Raw genomic sequence first — 16,311 nt, forward strand, 5'->3', positions numbered from 1 at the left:
AGAATAGTAGAGATGCGCTTATTTGAGAGGATCTGTTTTATGCTTCAAGTATTGGAATGTACACAAATTTCTCACTTTTCTCAGAAATAAGTCTCTTACCACTGTTATTTTCCAAACAAATTTCTTCCCTAAAGTTACCTCCTTTGGTTCCACATAACTGAAGTTTTGCTTGATGTACTTTGACTGTAGTGCTTCGGTTTCTATCCCAAAAAAGGATCTGTAGCTGACTCAAACACATTTCTCACCTGGCCTTTTTGGTTCACTGGAATCTAACACATTTTAAAACTTCCGCTTTCACCTACCACTTGCTTTACCAGTGTGCGTGTACTGTCCATTATAGTATTCCATTGCAACCTAAAACATATTAATATGTAGTATCATATTATATGAGGCGTACACAGTTTCTAAAACCACACCAATTTGACTCTTCAAGGAGAGATTATATATCATGCTATGTACTTTACAAAATAAGGAATACAGAGTTAAGATTCAATTTGAATTTTACTTCATATTTGAATTATAGCAAATAACAGGCAATTCAGAGAGATTGAAAAACATTATCAGTGGATAGCACTATCCACTTTTTGTTCAACTGACTCTAGATGTTTAGCAATTAAAGCAATTTACCAATTAGTTTATTCAAACAGGGACATAGGTTGGGTTATACTATACTGCACCAAAGTTTCATCAATAAAGTATTTATACACACCTGAGGATTTTATTCCTTTCTTTCACCTTTAAGAGAAATGAGGCAGCACTCTTTGTAATGTCAATATTGTCAACATTCTAAAATCACATAAATATTTTACACTTAATTAATCATACTACTTGTGGTGCACATAATATTACTAGACAGTACTGTACAATGAACACTTGTGGAAACCAAATGCAAAAATAAGCCTGAGCAAGATATTTCTCTAGCACAATTGCCAGGTGCTATATTGAAAGCTTATAATAGTCTTCACAGAGAGTATATCTAGTTCAAACCATTGCATCATCTTTAATTGGCTAGAACATGTGTTATGTTTTGTGAAGAGATACCATGTATTTAGATAATTCACTGGACAGCACAGTAAAAACTGCCATCATTCTATCTATACCACTGCCTATATTCAACATGCCATCAACAACTTGTACGAGAACTGTTAACATTTCATGGAGGATGGCAAGAGTTTCATAAACTTCCTTATGAGATCTGGTGATGTGCTTGTATAACGAATTATATTTCGTAAATGTGCTGGACAATTCTCGATGCCACAAACTACTTGAAAATTAGGCTCATTTCCATGAACTTTATTATAGTGATTAAGCAACGTTCGTAGTGAAATTGCTTGGAAACATTACACAATCTACACTCCCAACGCCTTTCATTTATATGACGGGTTCTTTTCATTTTAAAAGCATATTCTTAACCGAAAATTCCTCGCAACAAGTTGTAAAATAACAGAGACTTTGAAAATTGAAATTGAAGTTTTCCAAAATAAAATCATCCCTGCAAAGCATGTTGGGTCTAGAGTTCGCTGGTCAGGCGGTGCGGCGGCGCATTTCTCATGTTACTGGCTTACTTACACTTCACTTAAAACTTACCACGCGCTCCGAAGTTTGTTATCGCAAAAATTCAGAAATGTCGAACGATACTAGGGAAAATGCCGAGATTGATAAAGACGTCGCAGATAGTTTAAGGGTAAGTATATATGTCTTATTTTATGTTATAATAGTTAAGAATTGTCGCGCATACATATGTTAAATTCGCAACGCGATACAAATTTAAATTTTGCCGCGATATAAACGAATATTCATACCGATTCCGTCATCGTAATGCAATCAGATTTGTGCGCCTAACTTGCTTCGTATCATACGAATTGACAGATAAAGTATATTTTCTGCGATCGAGTGTAAACTAAGCTATTATAAATGGAAATAGAACAATTCTTTGAGAAAGCTATGTCATATTTTACAGAATTAAAAGCACTTCATTTTGTCATATTCGGGGGTCCCCTGTTTATATTCGCACGGGTCACATTTTGAATCTAAAAATAGACTAAGGACAAATGGATAATTTCAGCCCAGGGCCTGTACTTAATAAAGCCGCTTGTTCGAAAGGCGTTTAGGATAAGCTGAAAATGGAAAGCAAAATTATCTCTTATTGGACAAATAGCTCAACTTTCAATGGTTATACATATTATATCATTTATATGCATAAAATGTAGGTTCAGTCATTCACAAGAGTACTCAAAAAACCCCCAAAACTATTAAAATCACCCATTGTTAGTGGTTGTGGAGATTAACATGTTGCTTAAGTTCTAAATTGAAATATTGTTATCCATATTTGTAAAGCATATTGGTATTAAAGTCATTTGTGGGTATACAAACAAATTTCACTGCCTTGATCATACATAAAATGCTATGTCAAACATTTATTTATCCACTTGTGGTGCTTAGGCATTCAATTCCAGCTATGTATGGTCTTGGACACCCGTATTTTAAAATTTCGACATAAGTTAAACGCCTTACGAACAACCGGCCCCAGGAGGTATAAATTAGATTGGCTGCCCATGCAAATTTATAACATGTGTGCTAAATTTAAGAACATTTGTATGCGTGTGTAGTTTACATTATATTTCTAACCTGTGTAATTTTCAGAGGGTGGCCTCACAAATGAAGATGTCAAGGAACTGTGTTATGATGCATTAAAGGAAATTATTCCTGGCGATGGTATGAAATTGATTTTACTGCGGTCACGCATCTGGAAAGTAATATCTCAGGTATAAAATAATATTGTTAATACAATCTTTTAAAATGTTAATGTATTCAGTATCAAGTGAGAGCAACAGAGAATATTATTTAGACTAGACTAATATAATTAATAATATACTTTGTAATAGGAAACTGAGAAAGCACCAACTGATAAATCTCATCCAACAACAAAGGCTTTGGTCGAAAAGCGAAAAATTGATATGGCAGTCTGTGTGGATAATCATATGACTTGTCAGAAGATGATACTTTCTCATCATCATCAACAGATGATAAGGGCCTTACAAAAGCCGGGCCTTCAACAAAAAGAAGCAAAGCCTACTCCAGCAACCCCACCAGCAACATTTCAAGTGAAATCCCCAGTCTTCACTATATACCGTGACAGACGGGTGACTTGGCTGTGGAAAGTGGTAGTATACCAGAACATTTGGTCCATGACATGTGCGGGAACAGTCAGCAACATGAATCCATGACCTTGTGTGACCCATGGAATCGATTGCCCACTACAATGGAGCTGAAGGAAAATGCAAAAAGTCTTGTGTGACGTATCCATGCTATCTGATCCAGTGAATGGCCATGTAAGCGTTATATATAAATATTGTGATAAGCTACTACATATTTACCAGTATTCTATATGTTGTATGTTAACTTTGACACAACAGGTCTATTCAATAATGTGAATTAGCTTTGTGGACTGGAGATATTGAGTTTTTATTTATAACAGATTTTCCTTGTTTCAGGAACGTTTATTTAACCGCCTGAAGAAGAGAATGTATAACAAGAAGACAGTTGAGAACAAGCGGGGGCCCAATAAGAAAAAAGCCAGCAACAAGATAACCAGTTATATTAAAACCACTGAATGTCCAGAAGACCAGCAATCCAACGATGTAGATCCAATCATGACTGATATTAGCACTGGTGCACAGCAGAGCAATGCTGAAGCTGGAAGTAGCAACAGTAAGTAGAACAACAATCTATGTATGTATGTACTGTCTGTCCATTTGTCTTTGAATTCATGTCCTTACAGTAATGAATGCATGTCCTTATCGGCTTCGCTGATGTATTGTTTCTTATTTTCAGGTTCAGAGTCATCTGTCATGGCATGGATGATATGATTATGGGCAGATTATACAATTCTTTGTCAAAAGAGATGCAAAAAAGCAAGCCATCGCCCAATGTAATTAATTCATACTTAAACCAAGAGTTTAAATCAAGACGAGCCCGTATCAAGAAAATGCCAGCAACAGAAAGATGCTCAAGATTGTTTGAGCTGTATCCATGCTTTAAAAACCCTGTAGAGGTAGGCTGTTTATTTTTTAGAATACACTGGCTTTGAACATTTAATTTAGGTTACTCTATTAGTATGCTATTTCAAACAAACCCATTCCCTCTGAATTTTAAAACTGTTGTTATGCACATTATGGTACATGCAATGCATCCTATTTTGTATTCACAATATCTAATGTCTGTGATCTGTGATAAGAATGATCATAGACACTGCTATATGATGTAACATCAGACGAAAAACATATGATGTTAAAACATATCTTTGCTAGATTATTGAAGAGGTGCGCCGGATTAATGAAAAAGCTGCCAATAATGATCCCAAGAAATTTATGAATGAATGTGTCATGAGATTGAAAGAAGAGCTGGATGTAATGTTATATTTTGGTTGCTCAAAGCAAAGGATGGAGCTCCCTAAAAAACCTGGAAAGGGTAAGTGTATATATTTCAAAATCTGTCATTTTGCAATTGCTTATACAGTATGTAAGATATATGAACAGTTGTGTTGTGCCTGTGCTGTATGCATTGTTCATTTCTTATTGTGCACAATGACTAAGAATAAAAATGTTTATTGTTACAGTTTCCAAAGTTGTACAGCTTATGAAGAATTTGCACTTGTTGTTTGGCAATGGAAAGCTAAATAAGTCTGCCAAGAAGCTCATTGAGCTTATTTATGTGATTAAGGTAATTGTTACTTTGATAGCGGAATAAGAGAAGTAATCATTATTGGCATGCTACACGGCCTTTGCTTATGATGAAAATGTTTCATTTAATGTTTTTCTACTTAGGATCACGAGGATCCAGAGACAGTTTGTAGCCGACGACAAGGTAAAGGTATTCCTTTGTTATGTCTGGATAAGACATCAGCCTACCTCGTCTGCCAAGGTACCCTTATTTTCACAGTGGAACTAAGGAATATAATGCAAGCAGTCTTGGCATTAATCGGATTATTTTATCTTATTGATGTGGATTATCCAAAATCTCATGAGCTAGGTCTAACTATGCTCCACAGCTTATTATTTCACGATATGAACACCCCTGCAGACCTGTATAACTCATTTGAGTCTGCCAAAGAGGATTACTTGAAGTTCAAGCAGAACTCATCTGACGATTTTTAAACTTTAATGCAATGTGTGATAGGTTAATATACATTGTCAAGAAATAGAGGGCTTGAGCTTCGCATTTGAAGACAGGCTGAGTTGATTTTTTGCATAAAATTTGGGCATCATTTCTTCGCTTTTTATTTTCATTCCGGCGGCCTCAAACAAATTATCATGCAATTCAATTCGAACATATCACGTTTGCCATCATTGCCTCATCATTGCCGTTTGTTTGGAATGCCTAAGCCCTCTGGCTCTTCTAGCTATGAATTGAACAGTACGGTGTAGAACTGAATGTCAGGTTTAATTGAAACAAAATGCGCTTTGCGCATATTGGTTGCACTTGCATGCACTTTGTGTAACTTACTTTTTGGCCTTTTGTATTAGTGTAGAAATTGGTTTGTCTGGTGCTTTTAGCAGATATATTAATAAATTTTAAAGAGAACTACGATGTTCTTGAATGAAAACAGTATTTATATTTATATTAAGCATTTCTGCATGTACCGCGCACCTGCACCCAAAAAAACCCTTTCTTAAATTGAGAATATATTCTTAACCTTCATTCTTATTTTGAGAATACGTGCTTTCTCATTGTTCTTAATTTAGGAAAAAAATTTCTTGTAACAAGTAAAAATGTTCTTGCATTCTAGGATTATTCTCGCAAGAAAAAATGTTCTTATATCAAGAATATATTCTTGTATCAAGAACAAATATTCTTGCCTAGAATATAATTCTTGAAACAAGAATAATATTCTATGCAAGAATAATATTCTTACTATACGGACAAGAATGTATTTGCTTGCTTTGAGCAAAATTTTGCTCAAAGCAAGCATTTTTTTTCTTAAATCAAGAATGACAATTTTTGCTGTGTATATAAAGTATAAAATAATGGGATTTAGGTAGTATAGCTAATAATTTTAGTTAAACATTCAAATGAAGGTATAGCTATTTATGTACACACATACTTGGAACAACACATGTTACTTGTTTGAAAATATTTCCTATTCTTTTAATTAGATAAATTAGTCAATAATATCTTGCGTCAATTATACGCGCAACAGGCGTTCAGACAAATTCGTTAAAACCGTTCATAAACATAAATCGTTCAAACGGCTTCAGATTGAACGTTTATTTATCCGTTCGTATTCTCGACTTTAAACGTTCACATTTTTAGCTGAATTCGTCAAAACGTTTTCTGGGTTCGTTGAAACGTTATACAGATCGTTCACTACCCGTTCGTTATCCGTTCGTTTTGCCGTTTCAACGAAATATCGTTAACGTACGTTTTCCCGTTGAAGGTCACATATCGTATGGGCGTTATATTCGTATACATATAATAAAAAGATGTGTACGTATACGACGTAAAGATTTGCAGTGTTGCAGAGGAATGTTCTAAGGGAGCATTTATTCCCAATGTTTAATCGAATATTTGTCCATATTCGGGTGTTAAGATGCCCATGCAGTCAGCAATCGGGCCATCGTGCCTAATAGGGTCATATAAGGCCATATAAGTCCCAAACGGGCCTATGAGCACATGCTCATAAATGCTCATGAGCAGATGCTCATCCGCTCAATGAGATATTTCAGGCCCAAACTCCTCAAAGGGAGGAAAAAGGGGGGTATTGCGAATGCGAAAATGTGTGCATTTTTAGAGCGAATCGAAAATATATTGGTGTTTATGGACAACGCGATGCTTGAAGCATAAATTAAGACACGTATTAACGCTTGTAACAATGTAATTAAGTAGAACAATTTTACAAATATTTTAAACATATTGTCCGGGCACTACACTGTTTTCTTGTTTAGATCGTTTGACTTTTTCTTCTGTAAGCAAGAGTTTGCATTGAAAAGCCCGGACTTGTCCGGGTTAGGACGCCTAGTCATGCAGCAATCGGGCCATCGGGCCTAATAGTGCCATATAAGGCCATATAGGGCCCAAACGGGCCTAATAAAATACCTGACTTACGAAAAAAATGAGCCAATTATTATTAGGAATTTGTTGAGCAATCATCTAAATATGCGTCGCACTCGTAGGAGCTGTCCTGTGTTTAGCTGTGGTAGTACAAATTTAGCAAGGTTAGCAAATCATCTCGACCAAGTACACGATATGGGCACAGAGGAACGCAAGAGATGGTTAAAGTGGAGTAAGAAAGGAATATGTGTACCTCGACAGAGTAAAGAACCAAAGGAATTCGATATGGAGGAGTGTCTGGAAAATTTATTAGAGCGCGATGGAGAGAAATTTATTATCAAGAAGAGATGGAGAGAAACTTTAATGTTTACCTAAGCACTGCAAACGAACAACCTCTATCTAGGGGGAAACGAAGAAAGTACATAAGGGATTGCTAACATTTTAGTTTGTGTGAATGTACTGGACTAGGAAAAAGTACCGTTGAGCAGATTAGCACATCCTCATAACTACACATGAGCAGACATCTGCTCATAAAACTGCGTTGCTGCTCGATAACAAGGCATTTACACACTTCTAGTGCTAAGGGGATGAGCTGCCAATTTTGCAGAAGATATTTCAGCCGCAGTTACAATCAGCGCAGACCCGAACGGGAGTATTGCCTACTACGAGAACAAGAAAGAAACATGTCTCAAACAGACTCGGACAGTCAAGAAAGTGATTTCCAAGATGATGTCTCGACCACTTCCACTCAGCAATCTGGAAGTTCGACGACAATGGACTCAGAAGTGAAGAAGAATTGGATCCCTGGATGCCGTTAATAGAAGAAGCATAACATAGAAGTAACACAGTACTCGAGGAAATGAAAGAAAGCCTTATAAACAGTGGTTTTGATGAGGACTATGCTAAAAAGAAAGCTTACTTCAATGCTATGCTAGACTCCAGGAAGAATTAGAAAATATCTATTTAAAGCGCCATTTGTGGATGAGACAACTGAAGAAAGATCCGGTACATAAGAAAATATGTTTATTACAAATGATGATTTTGACCAAGAAGAAGCAATAGAAGGTGCCGTTGATAAGCGAAAGTTTCTTATTAAGAAGTTTTTAAACGATGTGAACATGTGAAGGAAAACAAAGGCAGAGATGATGATGACGACGACGATGATATGTTCTAAGTATCCTGAACCAGCTTTGGTCATACCAAAATGACCCACTCGTGTCAGGTTTTATTGTCCCCTTTACCAAGCCGTCTACCCTTAAGTACACGGTTAAAACGGAGCTGTTGGAAGAACGCGATTGTATTATCAAGAATCAAATAGGTTAAAAGGTCTTAATTTCGAGTGGTATTATACACACTTCAAATTCAAGCCAGGAACAGTGGATGGAAAAATGAGTCAAATATACGTTCTCAATGGCAAGGGCATTTCACCGGCATCGCAAAAGCGTAGGTTCGATTCTTGCCATGATCTGTTCAAAAACAACACACGAGTCAGAACGCGAGTGAACACGAATGAACACCAGTGGACACGAGTCAGAATACGACTCAAGAAATATGAACGCTTGTGAACACCAGTTAAAAAATCATCAGCACGAATGAACACGAGTGAACACGGGTCAAAAAATCATGAACACGAACCAAAGATCACGAACACGAGTGAACACGAATAAAAAAATTATGAACACGAATGAACACGAGTCAAAAAATCATGAACACGAACCAAAGATCACGAACACGAGTGAACAGGAATCAAAAAATTATGAACACGAACGAAAGCTCACGAACAGAAGTAGAAATCGCATGAAAACGTGGAAATCGCAAGAAACATGCCAGCCCCATCAACTCTAGGCTGGTTCCACGAGGGGCGTGTTTAATTATTAAGACAGTTAATAAGAATACAGTATAGGTTTCACACACAGGTAACTAGGACGCATTTCAGTGTGCAACAACAATTGATTTAAACTAACGAGCGACTCAGCTGATTTTGCTTCGTTTGTGAGCCGATTCCAAAGCATAGCGCGGCTATATTTGAAACTTTTTTAAGGTATTCTCGATTCGGCCTTGGGATCCTATTTCTCTTCTCACGAAAGACTCCCGAAGAGCGGGCGCAGTATGGTTATTAAGTATCTTGTACATTAATACTGACTTAGCACCAGACCGTCTAGTTTCAAGAGGTTCATAATTTGCACTGTTAAAACCCTCGCTGCACGAAACTGAACTCTTTGCAACTAAATTGAAATCTCTGAGCAGATTGCCACAAGTATCCCACAGGGGCGAGCAGTAATCGAAGTAGGGCTGCACAAGACTTTTTCCGGGGAACAGGGAACAGTGGAATGGGAGAACCGGGAGACAGGGGAATTCCCCTCAGGATCTCACCAAATCCTTTTTTAGCAAATGTTTTATTTTAAATTGAGTGAAATATTCGCGAAACATTACCTTAATATATGACACGTTGTTTATGTAAATTGTAATGGAGAATTCTAGATTCACATGCACACGCCTTTAATTTTGGACAGTTATTCCAATAGGTTATTTCAAGGTTTAATTTTTCCTATAATACTTTATACAATTACTCGATGAGGCTAGCATAATACGTAACAATTATTGAATGGAGTTGAACACAATATGAAAATATTATCAGCCGGTGAGCTAGTGTACTTCAAGTGACAAGGTATTATTATCTACTAACTAATTTGGTCATGGTAAGGGTCATGCAAGAATGTCAATCATCAGTAATCAAGATGACAATCCAAAACTAATATTTAACTGCATGCGTAACTGTTTTAAGGCATCTGACTAGAAAAAAGCAGAAACAGGAGCACTTACATAACAAAAATGACCCGCTTTTCTAGATGTCCAAAAGAAAAACTAATTTATCGGGAAACGACGAAAAGAAGAAAAAAGCGCGAGAGAACTAAACTGTGGATCTCACGGAGGACGATGAAATCTTTTTTCCAACAATAAAAAGAGGAAACAGCGAAGAAAATTATCACATTTTCCAGTGATCCCGAATCAGTCAACTCATGAGACAGTGAAAATGATAATACGTCTTACTCATTTGACATTGATTTGCCTAATCTTGTCCATTACAGGGGTGAAAAAGGCTTCCAATTTACAGTCATTCCAGCCCTGACATTAAAAAAATATTCCAGATCTGTTTAAAAAAGGATATTCCTGCAGACCGAAAGGCAGAAATCAAGCCAACAAGCATTTCTACAACCTCAACCTTCGTTGTCGGCCAAAAACTTGCAAAAGTAAAGCATCCGTTTGATATCGAAACTTATGAAACACTTGGGTACTATGAGAAAAATAGCAAACAAGGTTTTATGAGTTAAGGTTACGGGACAGAGGTCTCGGTGAACAAAGACGACAATGGCATTATCGTTGGTGGTACCTGCGACGTCCGCGATGCTCGAAATGGGTTCGGCAGATCGTAGGCAAGGAGCTCTTGTACGCTGTAGTTAGAAAAAGAGCAACGCATAAGAATACGATGAAAATGTATCAGACGGAATTTACAAGATATGTCATATTTATTATGCTAATAGCAGAATATAATGAATCTTATAGTCGTCTAAAGAATTTGAAGTCATATACTTGAAATGTTCCACGATTATCATGCATTACTATTTTAACACCGGGAATGCCGTCCTCGTAGTCGCACAGCGCATGGAAATACAACACGTCCGCACGCCAAATCCTTTATTTCAAGAGAGCACTCTCTCAACAAAGAAGTGAAAGAACGGTTCATACAGATGTTCGTGCCCCAAGGGTTATTGAAGACGAAAAATCGAAGTATCTGATTAACTTGATTCTCCATTACAGTCAACCACTATTCGGGATACCAAGCAGCTGTATAATTACCGTTATTTGTATGGGGAAACAAAAACCAGATCTAGTATCGATCAAATTCAGGAAGTTATCCTTAAACTCCTTGAGCAAAGACCCACTGCTGACGAAATGGACCCAGATTTGCTTGACAAGAATCAAGCATTCATCAGCAAATCCCAGGTTTACTACGCCTTTGGCTTGTGACACTACATTAAACATTGCAAATCATCTCGTGACACAAACGACCTACAAGCAGATGTCAGTAATTGGAAGAGAGAGTTTAAGGAATCCCTGGTTTCCAGGACCATTTCTGATCCATCGAAATCAATCAGCGCAGGATTTCGCATATTTTTGGCAAGCAGTGAAAAGAGGGAATCCGGCTCTTGCCAACATCCTTGCTTTTGGTACAGATGAAGACGAAGCACTTTCTAGCGGGATTCTTAAGGAAACGAGTGGAAAGACCATTTACCTTTTGGGCAAAGAGCATGCCCAAGCAAAGTAGATAAAAAATTGCAGTCGTTAAATTTTCCTTCAATCCAAAAAAAAATTATCCTGAGTGATATTTTCGGTGGTGCCATGCAAAGAAGAAGATACGGAAGCGAAAGTACTCATATTTACAACCGTAAGCTATTGCAACTGAAATCAAAATGGCTTCAAATAGAAAAGGAACACACCAGCAATCGTCCCGCGAGTCAGTTCGTGGATTATTTTGAAACTCATAAAGAGAAGCAAATGAGGGACAAAATGATTAAAAACGTTCGAAAGCAAGCTTCCATTGACGGAGTGTGCGGCCAAAATCCAATTGAGTGGCAAAACGTCTTGTCAAAAGATGAAATATCCGCCCACGTGCATTCAGAGGGTCGTAGTCATCGAGACGCGACACTTTCAGAGTGCCTAGATGCCTTGAAAGCATGCAGTATCCGTTTATTTAGCAATGTTGTCAAAGCCATATATGATGACGGTCCTTACGTCCTAGCACCAGCTTACCACATGTTTCGTAAAACATATGCCGATTGGAAAGGCATGTCATCAGACGAACGAAAGATGCACATCGCAGCATTCATGGCTTACATTCCTACCGACGATGTACTCTTGCGCTCCGGAGTTCGAAGTGCAGAAAACAAGGAATCCATTCCAACTATTTCCCTGTTAGATGACGAATCACCTGGTTTATCTACGTCAGCACCTAAACAAGATTATCTTCAAGTGTCACAACAAATCTCGAATTCTCCTCCACCAAATTTCTACCATCGGTCCAAGCCAGAGGTTAAAGGCCACGACGTTCTAGACAAACCACGACGCACGCTTTCGTATCGCTTCAAGAAGCTTCGGTTCTAAATGATGTTTTGCCTCCTCACCTTTTAGCAGATGCTTTTAATAAAGCCTTAATTTTTGGGTACAGTTAATAAGAAACGCGATACGACTTTAATTGTGACAAGTATACTCAGTTCAACACTTGGTTTATTATGGAATAAGGTCATAGCCTCGACGGCAGACAAACTGAAAGACGGCGAAATTCGTAAGATTGTCGTACGCGAGTTATAATGATATCAAGTCTAAAATCGATGGCCTTTCTAGATCAACTCGCCAGTTATAATTTTCTAGAAGAAGGAATAGAGTTACTCAGTGTCTCTCGATAAATCAAATCTTTAGCAGAAAGAGAGCGAAACTCAGGACGAACCAGGTGAACTTTCGAGCGTTATTCTGTCTGGTATCTTAAACCAAGCAATAGAGCTTCCTCCAGCCAGGAAAAAGCTTAAAATCAACTCGGACAGAGAGTTAGAAACTGCGAGAAAAAGATTCGAGGAAGCGCGCAAGGCAGCAACCACTGCTTTCTGGAATGAGGCATTTAGTATCGAAGATCGAATTTTTTCAGCGAAGCTACGAATAGTTTCAAAAATAGTGGAACATCTCGATTATCCTGAGACCGCAATCACCGAATGTTTATCGTTTTGGAAGAAGCTGCATAGCTTACAAGCCATTCAACTGATTCAAGAGATATTCTCAGTGTCTTTGAACGATGGAGTCAAATCGTTGTTGAATAAAACTCAACGGGTGGAGAACGTCTGTCGGTTATGTTAATCAACTATGTGTTGTTTCAATATGTTTGCAAATTCAGTAATAAATGTTCATTTGAAGTGTCCGCCTGCATGCCAACGATTGAACTTCCCACTCGCAGTTTTCATCCAATAATAAGCTGGCACGAAATTTCAGCAAGAAATTCTATAAAAGAGGAATTGCCTCATCCTCCAAACGAACAGACCCTTCATGAAAAAAAAGAGCTTCTCCATATGCTGTGAACAGTCAGGGGGTGTTCTTACTTTCCCTCGTACTCCGCCTTATGAGAAAATTATGATTATCCAGGAGGAAGGAAAAATTAAACGGATTGAATTACCTGAATTTACAGGCAATATTTTAATGGCCCTTTCTGTTGATATCAATAACAATGTTTACGTGCTAAAAACATACTGGTGAAGGATTCCTGTTGACGATATTGAACGAGAATTACAATGTAAAAGCAGAAGACAAATTAGATTTGCTCGAGGACAAAATATCTTCTGTAGTTAGAAACGCAATATGCAAAGACGATGATATCATCATCATCCAACACAGAGGCCTGATGTGTATGTTTGTAACAAGATGTGTCAATTGAAATACAAATTTGACAACGACTCAAGTGAGGCATTTTCATTGAGTATTTCCCAGCAGAATGAAATCATGATACCAACAAACGATCATACGGCAGTTCAAATATACACCAAGGAAGGAAATCTGAAGACAACAATAAAAGTCCCAGACCATCATAAAGTTGTCAGAGTGGCATTTCACTAGGTTATTTGTAAAATATTGTTCTAACCGTGGTAGGGGAAAAAATTCCTATTTCTTTCTGCGCTACCCTGAAGCAGGCGGGAAGCTGGAAACTCTTACCTTCTTTTGTAAAGTTGTCGATGTGCAGTATCCATATCTGGTATCCCATAATGGCCCTATTGTTGTTGTAAGAGAAGGAAACTTCACTTACCTATGATGAGACTCAATTGTTATAAACAACCATTTTCTGCCTAAAACACAGTAAATATACTACCGCTACTTTCCTGAAACAGTAACAGGAACCTTTCAATAAACTAAAGTAAAGCAAACAATAGATGTTGCTAGATTTATAAAATTTGTGAGCTGTTTCATTCACGTGGTCTTGTTTCCGTTGTAAGGAACACAAGCGTAACTTATATTTAAATATTGATCCAAAAAACGTTCTTTGATCTTGAAATTAAATTAAAGATAATCATGTTTTTGTCTATCGTTTTATGCCAAATTTTTCCAGGCTTATTTTTTCGGTGAAGCCAAAAAACGACTTAATAATTATGACGAAGTTTCTATCCCATGTGCATGATGATACGATTTTAATTCAACGCCAATGTTTCTTCATATGAATTGATTTTTGTATCAAATAACCGAAGACATGCGGATCTCGTTCAAGTAAACTTTCCTATTCATAATGGAATATTGAGGGTACGTGACATTTTAAACCTTTGTGACGATTTGCTGACAAGTGCAATTTTCGTAATTCGGGTGTGTGTGTACATTGACATATTCCAACTTCGCAGGCCAGGCTATTCTACCTACGCTCCACGACCCACGCTGCGGCGAAAACCCTGGTTAAGGCTGGTCATGTGACAGCGCAAAAATTTTTAATTAGCGGTTAGTTCATATGCAAGGGAGGGGCGGAAAAGGGCTATCTTTAAAGGCTAGTTTCCACTCAGGAAAATTCTCCTTTGGATCGGAGGGGACGGAAAAGTTTCTTTTGTATAAACGCCGCCTGAGAACTCAGCGACAAAAGAAATTTTACTGTCCATTCCGATCCAAAGGAGATTTTTCCTGAGTGGAAACTAGCCTTAAAACCAGTTACGGGGAATCGAGGAAGGGAACGGGGGACGATAAAACAAGGAATAGGAAAAGCCAGAATCTTTAAAACAAGGAAAGGGAAAAGCCGGAATCTTTAAATCAAGGAATGAGAAAAGCCGGAATCTTAAAAACAAAGAATGGGAAGAGCCGGGATCTTTAAAACAAGGAACGAGGAAAGCCGGAATCGTTAAAACAAGGATAGAGAAAAGCCGGAATCTTACGGCTGGAAGTTTGTAACTAAATTAGTTACTCAATTTCCGCGAAATACAAAATATGGCAATTTGGCATGGCTATATTTCCGTATTTTACCAATTAAAGTTGTCAAAGATCTTTTCCGTCAGTTCACTCAATTGCTTTCAAAGAAGATGCTCGAAAATTTTGTCAACGGTTATCAGTATGGTAACCGGTGCTCTAATTGGTTTTGGAAAGGCGATCGCCCTTTTTGTGCACTGAAATCCATTCATCCCGTTTCCAGTCCAACGGTCACACTCCATGTCGGATTACTTTATTGTATAATGCATTAAGCTTGCCTCCTCCGCAGGCATCTCTTATGTATTTATATTAGGCATTTATAATTGGCTTTGGTTAGCTTTGTCGGGGAGCGAGAAAAAAAATTGCTGATCTCTCCCACTTTTTCCTCGCCTTCCCCGACACAGCTAACCCAAGCGAAATATAAATGCCTAATATTAATACATAAGATATGCTTGCGGAGGAGGCTAGCATTAAGCATAGTAGAGACTTCTTCTGCTATCTTTCGTTAAGCAATAGGAGGTTAATATCGGGTCCTGTAGCCTTGTTGGGATTTAGCTCTTGGTTTGAATAGCAACAACATTCCATCATAATCAAATAATTTTAATGTAATAAATATATCTAGTTATGTTAGTTATTAAGTTAATAAAAGGATACTGTACGAGTGACTGCTAATCAGTTAAGCGTCAGGAGAAGTACGAGATAGAACGAACGGTTGATTTACAAATAGTTGTGTTAGACAAAGTCCTACGGGGATCCACCCTTCAGGTACTGAACTTTATCTGTTTGCATGTATGTTTGTAGTGTGATTAGTGTTTATGTTAATGTTTAAGTTTAGTTTGATTCATCGTATGAACTAAGAAAATGATTGGAATGCATGTATCTTTATACCTTTTACTTATATATAGTTAAACTTAATCTTTTCTATAGAATATTTTCAATAAATATTAAAGAAATTCCCGTTCGACTTGCGTTTAAAGTAGCAGTGCCAAACAGCTCTCGTAATGAACCCAAAACGTCAGAACATGTAATCTCTCTAAAGCTGAATAAATTATCGTACCATTTATCCTTGAATTTTACTACGCTACTAGTTGTGTGTAGGGTATTGAGCGTTGCATTTCAATACATGAAATCGGTGCTGTTATCAGAAAAATCCATAACTTATCTACTCGTTCACATATATCAAAAGAAGATGGCAGCAGTAATTGAAAATGTAAACATGTCTTAATATGTACCTCTCCAATAGCGACATCTCTCTGATATGAACATATCAAGTCAAGTCCGGAA

At 37.5% G+C, this 16,311-nt stretch overlaps 1 protein-coding gene across 1 annotated transcript; it reads left to right on the forward strand.

Moving 5' to 3' along the window:
• The first annotated feature begins 3,864 nt into the window (after nucleotides 1-3,864).
• Nucleotides 3,865-5,364, forward strand: LOC114542152. Its single transcript, XM_028561900.1, has 4 exons — nucleotides 3,865-4,054; nucleotides 4,311-4,470; nucleotides 4,619-4,722; nucleotides 4,827-5,364. The coding sequence occupies exons 1-4, from the start codon at nucleotides 3,866-3,868 to the stop codon at nucleotides 5,154-5,156; spliced, it is 783 nt and encodes a 260-aa protein (XP_028417701.1). The 5' UTR covers nucleotide 3,865; the 3' UTR covers nucleotides 5,157-5,364.
• The last annotated feature ends 10,947 nt before the right edge of the window (nucleotides 5,365-16,311 follow it).

The sequence above is a fragment of the Dendronephthya gigantea genome, unplaced genomic scaffold, assembly GCF_004324835.1.
Source record: "Dendronephthya gigantea isolate DGI-Jeju-01 unplaced genomic scaffold, DenGig_1.0 000339F, whole genome shotgun sequence".
Taxonomy (NCBI): domain Eukaryota; kingdom Metazoa; phylum Cnidaria; class Anthozoa; order Malacalcyonacea; family Nephtheidae; genus Dendronephthya; species Dendronephthya gigantea.

What these genes read in the sequence shown, in the direction of transcription:
- LOC114542152 (XM_028561900.1), top strand. Translation starts at nt 3,866, where the DNA reads ATGATTATGGGCAGATTATACAATTCTTTGTCAAAAGAGATGCAAAAA. An exon ending in CCCTAAAAAACCTGGAAAGG is followed by an intron (nt 4,471 to 4,618) that starts GTAAGTGTATAT and finishes TTATTGTTACAG; the next exon opens with TTTCCAAAGTTGTACAGCTT. An exon ending in AGCTTATTTATGTGATTAAG is followed by an intron (nt 4,723 to 4,826) that starts GTAATTGTTACT and finishes TTTTCTACTTAG; the next exon opens with GATCACGAGGATCCAGAGAC.